General features: G+C 41.1%; 1 protein-coding gene across 1 annotated transcript in view; it reads right to left on the reverse strand.

Moving 5' to 3' along the window:
- Positions 1-10,283, reverse strand: part of ALPK1 (alpha-kinase 1) — a 113,035-nt gene extending 102,752 nt beyond the window's left edge. The window contains exons 1-2 of the mRNA XM_006881146.1: positions 10,163-10,283; positions 754-908 (exon numbers count right to left, since the gene is read on the reverse strand). Of these exons, the coding sequence (XP_006881208.1) occupies positions 754-908; positions 10,163-10,283 (276 nt within the window). The remainder of the gene's footprint in view (positions 1-753; positions 909-10,162) is intronic.
- Positions 10,284-11,769: the final 1,486 nt, after the last annotated feature.

An 11,769-nucleotide genomic window follows, 5' to 3' on the forward strand; every position in this document is an offset into this window, starting at 1 on the left:
ATTTTACGAGAAAAGGTATACACATAAGCTGGTAGATATCCTTCTTTGACAATTAGTCTGACAAAGTACTTCAAAAGAAGCACTCTCTAAAGACAAAATGGCACTTCTTGCAGGCTCCCTAGACCTTAAGCCTGAACTCTGCACTCAGATCAGTTCATGTGCTTTTCTTGATGCTCCCTCCTGTTTTGGGTGGAGAAGCCAATTGGATTATTTTCTAATAACCGAGTGGAAGAATAAACATGTCATTGACTTTGTCTTAACACTGACTGAGAATCTCTATTCTTTAGGAAATACAGGAGTCAGAAGGACCTCCCCTGGGACCCAGGGAAGGGAAATGCTAGGCTGCAAAAGATTAAAGTTAAGTCACATAATCACAGCATCAGTAAATTTGTATTTTTAAGCTACTCAAATTTTAGGAAGTGACATTTCTAAATAAAACTTCTATGAGGCGTGGCAAAGTCGCCTCTGCTATTTCTGGTCCACCAGGAAATATTCGTAAATATTTCAGCATGGTGAGTTTCACATAAGACCACCCTTCTTGACTTTTATTGGATTTGGCTTTCCAACAGAAGGTCTTACGGACAAGTGACGCTTTCCTAACAGCTATTTCCCCCACATTAGTCAATCTGGCAGAGCTGGCCATAGGGGAAGGGGCTGTCTTGTACTTCAAAGAAATTTAATCTATGACTCTACTTAGAGTCTAAATGCCTCGCTTGGGGGTGTCAGAGTGACAGGTGGCTTGGCTTTTCCTACCAGTAACTGCTGCAGCCCAGCGCCAATCACATCCTTCAGGTTTGTTTTGTCCTCTGGGCCCACGGCTTGTTTGTACTGCCACTTCTCAGGCACGAAGGGCCACTTCATTTCCTTTGCCTCCTGGATCAGGGTCCTTAACTCGCTGGGGAGTGAAGCTGAAAAGGTCAGAGTTCAGGTAAGAAAACTGAAGTCAAAGAAAAGGCCGTTGAGCTACCAATGTTGTGATGAAGTACCTCAGCCACAAAAAAAGATGTCCCTACTTCTTGCCGGCTGGCCTAAGCTGTTGGTTCTGACTCAGAGAATAATAGCGAGAAGCTATCTGTCAGGGGTGGCCTTGGTCTACTCTGCCCTCCAGGTAAATTGGGGTAGTCAGGCATTAAGAAAGGTTTTTAGCAGGAAGTAAAGCACTTTACTCACTATCTTTGCATGAAGAATCAGAGAAAGGAATGAAGGAAATATTATTTTTCCTGTAAAATGAGAAAGGGTCTGGGATAGAATGGCATTTTAGGCTTGTGGCAGCTGGATAACACAGCGTCAGTTTGTGCTACACTTTTTTGTTTCTTCATGATTTCATCGTCTTTGTACTTTCACCACAGACTACATTTGACTAGAAAACAGATATTAATGCCACAAATTAGATCTTTAAATGGTACCATAGGGGTGGTCCTGTTTTATAATGGGGGATCTTAAATCTGCTTCTAGTCCACAGACTCTTATCCAAATTTTACTAACCCCTAAAATTCTGGAATCAGAAGATTGGGTTTTTTTTGTTTGTTTGTTTTTTAAAGTTTTACACCATAGACTTTTATTGGTTAGGGACTTTATAACTTTGCTTATATTTTTAGAAACTTCAGTGTACATCTTTTTGTTGTTGTTGTAAAAATCCCAGTAACAGAACATTTTCCAGCTCAGCATTTTTCATGTGTGTAATTCAATGAAGTCAGTTACAGTAATCATGTTGTACAACTATCACCTATGCCTTTGCCAATATTTTTCAACCCCATAAAACAATGATTCCCCCGGTTCACTTCTCTCTCAGTTTACTAGTGGTAATCATTACTACACTATGCTCTCCACATATATGTCTATGATTCAATAATATTTGCCTTTTTATGATTGACTTATTTTACATACAGTGAAATATTATTTTGCCATAAAGAGATAGGAAGTCTTAAATAAGACATAAAATAGTTGTACCTTGAAAATCTTATGCTGGGGAAAGTGTAGTCTTGCTTATCTTCCTTGTGTGACTAATTGAAAGTTTTGCTGCAAATTTAATGAGTTTGAGTGTACAAGAAAGATTTTCAGCTTTTTCTAGAGAATGAATGTAACATGGCCCATGTGTTGTATTGACTCAACGTTCATTATCATTGAGTTGTTTCTGGCTCACAGTGACCATTTTGGGGGCTTCCAAGGCTGTAAATCTTAATGAGAGGAGTCTGCCCATATTTTCCTCCCCCAGAGTTGATGGTGAATTTGAACTATTCGAGACTTATGGCTTTTTTTGAGAGTGCAATTCTAAGGATTACGCCATCAGAGTTCTTTTGTCTAATATAATCTCCTCAATCTTTATTTTGAAGATTTTTATCAAATTTTGAAATCTGAAACTGACCAAACACATAATCAAAATTCATTACTGATAACTGGTGATTGGAATGCAGAAGCTGGAAACAATGAAGAAAGATGGGTATTCTGAAAGTACCAATTTGGTGACAGAAATAAGGCCAGAAATAGAATGATCGAATTTTGTTTTTTCAATTATTTATTCACTGCAAATACTTTTTTAAAAAAAAAAATATAAACAGCAACTTTACACATGGACCTCACCAGATGGACTGCACAAGAAACAGACTGATTATATCTGTGGAAAGAATCATTGGAGAAGCTCATTATCAGCAGTCAAAATCAGGCGAAGTGTTAACTGTGGACCAGATCATCAAGTACTGATGTTCAAGTTCAAATTCAAGCTAAAGAACATTAAAACAAGTCCAAGAGAACTAAAATATCATCTTGAGTCTGTCCCACCTAAATTTAAAAATAATCTTAAGAATAGATTTGAAGCATTGAATACTAATGATTGAAGACCAGATGAGTTGCGGGATGACTTCAAGAGATGTCATGAAGATGAATCCATGATGAGGGCAAAAGTTCATTACAAAGACAGAGGAGAAAGAAAAACCAAAATGGATTTCAGAAGGGACCCTAAAAATTGGACTGTTTAGAAGCTAAAACAAAGGGAAGAGATGCTGAAGTAAATGAGCTGAAAAGAAAATTTCAAAAGGCAGCTTAAGGAGACAAAGTAAACAGTTCTAATGGAATGTAAAGAGACAGAATTAGAGAATAAAAAGAGAATAACTAGTTTAGCATTTCTCAAGCTGAAGGAATTGAAATTCAGGTCTCAAGTTGCAATACTTAGAGAGGCTATAGGTAAAATCTTGAATGATCCAGGAACATCAGAAGATGAAGGAATACACAGAATCACTGTACCAAGTAGAATTGGCTGACACTGAAATAGTTCAGAAAGTGCAATATGATCAAGATCCAGTGGTAATGAAGGAAGATATTCAAGCTGTAATAAAGGCATTGGCGAAAAGAAGAGAAGAGAAGAGAAGAAAAGGAAAGAAAGACAGAAAGACAGAAAGACAGAAAGACAGAAAGACAGAAAGAAAGAAAGAAAGAAAGAAAGAAAGAAAGAAAGAAAGAAAGAAAGAAAGAAAGAAAAGAAAGAAAGACAGGCTCAGGAATTGATGGAATACCAATTGGTATGTTTTAAATGACAGATTCAGCACTGGACATGCTCACTAGTCTATGCCAAGAAATATCGAGGACATAGGGAACTCTGGTGGTTTTGTGGCAAGAAGTTGCACTGTAATCCTGAAGATGTGGTTCTAATCCACCAGATGCTCTGCTGGAGAAGGAGGGGCAATCTCTTACCTGCCAGTCTGATCCGACTGGCAGAGTGAGGGAGAGAGGGAGAGAGACAGAGAGAGAGAGAGAGAAGGAGGGAGAGTGGTAGTGAGAGAGGGAGAAAGTAGGAGAGAGAGGGAGGGAGAGAGAGTGGGAGAGAGAGAAGGAGCAAGAGTGGGAGTGAGAGAGGGAGAAAGAGTGGGGGAGAGAGAAATGAGGACAGTTGTCTGGAGCAGATCCATTTATTCCTATTTTCAAGAAAGAAGGTGAAACAAAATGTGGAAATGACAGAACAATATAATCATTATGACTTGAAAGCAAAATACTGATTGAAGATAATTAAAAAATGGATAGAACAGTACATAGACAGAGAACTGCCAGACACTCAAGCTGGACTTAGAAGTGGTCATGAAACTAGGGATATCACTGCTGATGTCAACCAGATCCTGGATGAAAGCAAAGAATACAGAAGAATATCTATTTTTGCTTTATTGACTATACAAACACATTTGACTGAGTGGATCATAAAAACTATAGCTAACAATGAGAAGAATGGGAATCCCGGAACACTTAGTTGTGCTCTTGCAAAATCTATACCTAGACCAAGACTATCATGTAAACAACGCAACAGAACACTACATGGTTTAAAATTTAAAAAGGTGCATGCCCACTGTTGTAGAATGGGACTGTCCTTGGGGTTAGGGAGACACTGAGTAAGATGGGTTCAATAATGTATACTGCACTGAAGCAGAGGAGGGAGAGAACCGTCTAAAAGAGAGATGTAACTGGGTATTTCTGTCATCACAGGAGACTAGAGCGAGGGCTGCATGGTGGAGGGGACCTGGGGGAGGGTTTGTAAAACAATGAAAGAATCTTTTCTTTTACTTTTCCATAATTTTTGGACTCATGTACTTATAACTTGTTAGTCAAATTTGTGTCTTCTAGGTTGCAACACCCCCATGATACATCTTGAAGGATATGTACATGTACAGCCAAGCACAATCAATAAGAGTGCATCTGAATTCCAAAATCAATCTCCATAATAGTCTATGTGTTTCCTACTGCCAAAGGGGCCCTTTAGAGTAGTGAGAGAAGATCTTCACCCTGAAACCCACAGCGTCCCTTTTCAGCAGGAAGTAGCTAAGAGAATACGCCGTCCCCTTTTCCTTATGACTCAGGGTGAAGTCTCTCTCAGGGAGGAGTGATAGGGAATGGCAAAGGATACACTGACAAAGAAGATTAATCAGAACTGGCTTTGACAAGCACTGTGGCATTTGGACAAGAACAAACTGGGAGGAGGGTAGAGAGAATAGTGCAACAATGAATGAGTGGAAGCCCAAAATCTCTGTAAATGTTTATGAAAATTAATAAAATATAATTATAGAAAAAAAAAAAAGGTGCATGCCAGGATTGTATCTTTTCTCCATACCCATTTAATGTTAATGTTGAGCAAATTTTTCAAGAAGCTGGACTCTATGAAGAAGAATGTGACATTAAGATTGGAGGAAGACTCATCAATAACCTTTGGTATACAGATGACACAACCTTGCTTGCTGAAAGTGAAGAGGGCTTCATGCACTTACTGCAGAAAATAAAAGACTACAGCCTTCAATATATATTTCATCTCAATGCCAAGTAAATAAAAACTCTCACCACTGGACTTAAATAGACAACATCATGACAGATGAAGAAAAGATTGAAACTGTCAACAACTTCACCTTATTTGGATCCATAATCAATACACTTGGTAGCAGCAGTCATGAAATCAGGACAGATATTATACTAGGGAAGCCAACGGTCAGGCACCTCTCCAAATTATTGAGGAGTAATGATGTTAGTTTGAGAACTAAGGTGTGCATAATTCAAACCATGGTCTTTTTAATTACTTGCTATGTTGCTGAGAGCTAGACAGTGAATAAGGATGACAGAAGAAGAATTGGTGTCTTTGAACTGTGTTGTTGGAGAAGAGTACTGAATGTGTTATGGACTGCCAAAAGAACAAACAGATATATTACAGAAAATGTACAGCGAGAGTGCTCCTTGGAGGCAAAGATGATAAAACTTCGTCTCACATATTTCAGGCATATTGCTAGAAGAAACTATTCCTTCAAAATGGATATTATTCTTGGAAAGTTGGAGGTATGGTGAAGGAGAAGAATACCTTCAACAAAGTAGAGTGGCACAGTGGCTGAAGCAATGGGCTTTAGGGTGTCAGAGCGTGTGAGAATGGCACAGGATAGGACAGAGTTCAACTCTGTTGTTCATAGGATCGCTATGCATCATACTTGACTCGATAGTACCTAACAACAACCACCTTTCCAATATTTTCAAAAGTCCAAACTCTGTGACACATACTACTCCCAGGGTTTTGGATATGGGATTGTGGTCAGTGGTTCAAACCCATTAGCTGTTCCACAAGGGAAATGAGCTGGCAATCTGCTCCCCTAAGATTTTGGTCTAGAAAGCCCTACGGGGCAGAGGGGTTCTAGTTTGTCACTGTGATTAGGAATTGACTTTTTAAAAACTTAATGATACCTAACAATAATGACAAAGAAAAACATACGACTATCAGCTACATAAGGGAGTTCTAATAACCTAGTAGGTAAGGAGTTGCACGGCCAACTGATAGGCGGATGGTTCGAGTTCACCAGCTGATCCTTGAGAGAAAGAAGAGCAATCTCCTCCCGTGTAATTACTACTTTTGAAAACTTGCTGGGGGGTCAGCTATGACTCGACAGTACACAGCAACAACAAGCTATAAACATTTGTGTCATAGGCATCTGAGACTCAATATATCTAAACTCGGTCTTCCTCCTCCAACTTCATGCTTTCTCTATTGTGGTGAACTTTTAGCTGAATGTTTTTTCCTAACTCTGGCTGTTTCTTTGTTGCTCCTCGCCTCCTCTTTTGGTGAATGGTGTCACTATCCACTGAAGTCATTCCAGACTTTTTCTCTCCTTCATTCCCTGACTCTAACTGGCTATCAAATCCTGTAGACTGTAAAAGCCATCCCCTTATCTTTAGTCTCTGCATTTTTTTGGTCCAGATTACAGCTTTCTAATTCCTTTATGATGGAGCAAATCATTCCCTGCATAAAATTCTTCAAATCTTTCCACATGTTATTTTTGCTGGTAGGCTTGCCTTTCTCTAACCTATCCAGGTATGAGGTTGGGCCCATCCACTTCTGATTGCACACAGGCAATGCTGTACCTGAATTATGCCAAGATCTTACTTACGTGGATATGTTGTTGTTAAGTGCTGTTGTGTTGGCCAGGCCCTAAAACAACTCCATGAACACACTGTCCTATCCTGTTCTAGTCTCAGTCTCAGTCACTGCACTGTGGCAATCCACCTTGTTGAGGGTCTTCCTCTCTTTCACTGACCCTCTACTTTCCCAAGCACAATATTCCTCTCCAAGAAATAGCCTCTCCTAGCAACTTGCCTGAAGCCGCCAGTACTTGATAAGTATATAAGACAAAGCTTTATCATCCTTGCCTGCAAGGAGCATTCTGAATGCACTTTCTCCAACATGTTGATATGAGAGTCCCTCAAAACCACAGGGCACATTTCCTTCAGTGCTCATGCCACAGTTCTGCAGCCACATCTCTCTCTCTTCTGAATATGTTTCCAAAGTATGTTATAGAGAAAATTCCATAAAGTTCTTGTAGGTCCCTTAATCCTAGTATGTCCAGGATCATCTTGATTTATGGTTGTTGTCATGGGATACTTATTAATAGCACCCCTTTTCGTCCTCAGATATGACTGATAATTACATGGATATTCTAACCATGAGTGAACTGACACAGTCAAAAGATAATAAGAATGTGATTTGGGAGTTCACAGAATTTCACTATACTTTAGGATCTGAATAGTTGTAACATCTTGAAAGTTATTCATAATAATGGACATTATAGGTCCCTTACAAAGTGTTCCTGCCTCTTCCACACTGCCTTTACCCTAAGGGTAATGTCAGAACATGAGCTTTGGGGGAGAAATGAAAGCTGCAACTCAAATGGGTTTTTAAACAAAGCATTTACAAATAGTAGCTCTATTATACACGCTATGGAATGTATGAACCTTGCAAACATGTTCAGTGATGCAAGCTTGGCATCAAAGGACAAGTGTATATGATCCCGTGTTTAGGAAATAGCTAGAATAGAGACAGAGGGAATGGGGAGACACAGCTTAAGGGGTACAGTTTCTATTTGGGAAGATAAAAGAGTTTTAGAGATATCTAATGGTATTGGTTTCAAGCATTGTGAAAATAATTAAGGGCATCGAATTATACAATAAAAGTGATTTGTGTGATAAATTTTGTTATTTATGTTCAGTTTCTTCTTCCTCTCTGGGGAAGTTGCTAGGGGTGGGGAGGAAGAAAGAAAAAGAATAAAACCCGCTGTGTTTGTGTCCCGGAGTGTGCCCAATGTGTCTTGCCACCATAAGTGACCCTGTACTAATGTCTTTCTCTCAAGCTGACGACATCGGTAGCAGCCCCACCGCCTGTACCAGCAGCTCAGAAACCACCTGCCAAGGGCTGGGCTCACCCATCAGCCTGTAGCTAATCACTCCACTCCTCTCCTCCCCACACTTAACACTATGATTATCACTGGCCCAGCTTAGGAGGTTTTGTCCCCCTGTGGTTTGTGGGACTCAGCCGGCCCATTGCTGATGCCCCACATGGGGCAGGAACCTCCTCCCCCCCCTCTGATCACTTAACTGTCTCCAGCAGCTTACCTGAAAGGCCGAGTCTAATTTAGTGATTTTATAGCTGTGATTTGCCTTATCTGGAACTAAACTGATTATTTTTCCTGGTCTGTGGCATTCAAGAAGACAAAAACGAAGACAATGTCACCTGATTAGGGGCTTCAGAGCGTTCCCTGGGGAGTACTCCAAGGATGAAGGAATTTGGGTTGAGCAGACAAAGGAAATAGTGTAGTGAAAAAAAACAAGAGTAGCACTCTTGAGTAGAAACAACAGAGCACAGCCCTCTGCCTCCGCAGACTACAAGGTCCAGCAGCAGGGCACGTGCTAGAGGGACAAACACCCCCGTTCCTGCCCTGCTGATACGAACAGGTGCACATTCACCGTTGTTATTAGTTATCAACCCGAGAGGGTTGCGGTTGAAATGCATCAGCTGCTCTGTGAGAGAAAAGCTATCTCCTCTCCCGCAATTTACTGCCTTGGAAACCCCACCCAAGGGTCAGCTGTGGGTTGGTTCCAACTCAGAAGGCACAATATCAACAATCACCACCCTAGGCTTTTAAGGGAGCGCTGGTGGCTCAGGGTAAGGATTTGTGCTTATCCCAAAGGCAGGGCGTTTGACTCTACCAGCAGCTTTGTGGGAAAAAGATGGACAATCTCTTCCCATGTGGCTTACTGCCTCTGAAAAAAGCACTGGAGGGTCAGCTATGAGTTAGGGATCTGACTCGATAGTACATCACAACAACATCATAGGCTCCTTAAAACTGTTGGATGAGGGCTTGGAGCTCTTGGAAACTCTGTGCTTTATTAAACGCTTATCTGTTGGCTAAAAGATCTGTGATTCAAACTCATCAGCTGCTCTGTGTTGAAAGATGGGGCAGCCTCATTCCCTAAAGATTTAACAAGTTTAGAGATTTGATGGGACAGCTCTACCCTGTTCTTAGAGTCTTCAGGGTCAGAATTGACCTGATGGCAGTGGGTATATATGAGAATGTGGGGGAAAGGTACTTCCAGAACATTTTCCCATGGCATAGTGAACAAAACCAAAAGATACTGAGATAGTACATTTTATATGGGTATCTTATTTCTGAAAGGGAAAATAATGTGTTAAAAATGTAAAGAAAATAAAAAGAAGCAAAAATGATATACAATAATGGGACAAAACTGCTAGAATATATAAAAATTTAAAAAACTAAGAAAAGACTGCTTCTTCAACATTGGCAAAAGAAATATTATCTGCCTTAACTGTTTTGGTTTGTGATTGAAACTTCCCAAATCATGACTTATGTAAAACTATGAAATAAGCAGAAAGTAACATTCTTATACCTAGATGATCTACAATCGGGCTTCACCAAGAAATTGACATGAAATGGATCAAAATGAGAAGGAGAGCGGAAGAGATTGGACCTGTGAGATGACACATTTATGGAAACTGTAGAAGCCTATGGAAACTGATGAGGCACAAAACAGAAGTTGCCTCAATTTTTTAATAATTGAAATTTACATGCACCAGCCAACTTGGACCTTTTGTCCTTCTTGAACTAAACTGTTTCTTGTAGCCTCATGTTTACTGAAGCCTAAAATTAGAACTGACAGCAATTCACTGCAACAAAGTGGGCTTCCTCCCCTGCCTGTCCGCCTGCAGCCCATGTCCCATTCATGCCCTAGAAACACACTCATCTCTCGGTGGTCATCTGCCAAGAGAAGAAAAATAGGGCAGAGATGAGAACGTGTGGTTTGGGCAGGGGAGAGGAGCACGAGCCTGCTGGCTAACCTCTGACGTCTCCAGTCAGGACCTCACCTCTGCACTGCTCGTCCTCCCTCCTGGCCTCCTCTGACACAGCTGATGTTTCCAACAGGAGCTGGTCCAGCACTTGCTTGCACTCCTGCAGGATCGCAGCTATGGTCTTTTGATTATTCATGATGATTACCCTCCCTCCACGATGAATTGGGTGTCCCTGGGTCTACAGTGATCAATTACCTAGGAAGAGACATCGATTCTCAATAAAGGAGGCCCTTCAAGGCAAGGTACCTGGTGAACAAAAGAGAGAGAAAGATGATTAACAGAAGCATCATCAATTATCTGTAAGACTCAAGCAGGGAGGGATAATAGAGCAAATACATGAAAATACATGACAGCCCCTGAGGGCTTTATTAGGCGGGGTGTGAAATGGCTGCAGGGGCTGCTCTGGATGGGCAGCATGCAATAGAATCAAAGAGCACAAGGGATCCTGGTGCAGCCTACTGGTCACTCCAAGCGAATTCAGTGAGATCTCACATAACCAGATGAAATGAATATACGCTATGTTTTACACTCTTGTTTACCATTGAGTCGGCACCCACGCATAGCTGACCCTCCAGTGGCTTTTGTTCAGAGGCAGTTAATCGCATGGGAGGAGATCGCTCATTCTTCCCCTGTGGAGCAGCTGGTGGATTCAAACTGCGTGCTTTTGGGGTTACAGCGCAGTTTATCACCACGAGGCCACCAGAGCTCCCTGTCTTCTGCCGACTTCACATCAGTATGTCTAGGTCCTGGTAAGTGCCCTGCTTTCTGCTCTCTGGATGCTTCCAGGAAGCATTTGACCAACAGTTCTAATTTTCAGACACCAGCACGTGAATGTGAATGATAGGAAGCTTACCACTCTCAGCACCCATTACTGATTCCCCCTGTGATGTACTCGTCACGGTTTTTGATAATAATTTGGAACAAGATAAGCAGCGACATGCCAAATCTAAAGCTCTTCATTGCTAGGCATTTTGCCAAATAAAACAGAGAAATGATGTGCCAGGACACTCCATTCCTATATTTATCATATCGTATCATATGGATGGGCGGAGCCACTTATATTGCCATTTAACATATAGGCAATTAAAGAGATTTCTTATGAGTCAGTAAATATGTTGTAATGAATGAGATGGTCACAATAACTTCAAAAACAAACAATGACAGTACAAACACGTGTGGCAAATGAATACGAAAGATTACTCGATTTGCATTTTGTCCATGCTTCTTTTAAAAAACGAAAAGAACTGAATTCATTTTTTCACTTTGCTGAAGTAGACGGTGGGGCTCCTGGCTGATCTAAGCACTTACAGGACACAGAGAGCTTATTAGCCCAAGAGGATAGTTAGAAAGGAAAGAAAGTGAATAAATACAACAGTGCCGTAGTCTCAGCTTTCCCACATAGTGAAGCTATTGTTGGTGATTTTGCTAGGTGCTGGGGAGTCGACCAGAACTCAGAGGGCCCAGGTGAACAATGCAGCTGAGCCTGGCCCTGTCCTGCCAACCGCATCTTCCTCACAATCTCCATCATGCTCAAGCTGGTTGATGCCATCACTATGTCAATCCATCTGGTTGAGGGTCTTCCTCTGCTCCAGACACTCTACCTTTCCCAGCAGGATGGTTTT

Source organism: Elephantulus edwardii, unplaced genomic scaffold (genome assembly GCF_000299155.1).
Source record: "Elephantulus edwardii isolate Elephantulus edwardi_28Jun2011 unplaced genomic scaffold, EleEdw1.0 scaffold00012, whole genome shotgun sequence".
NCBI lineage: Eukaryota > Metazoa > Chordata > Mammalia > Macroscelidea > Macroscelididae > Elephantulus > Elephantulus edwardii.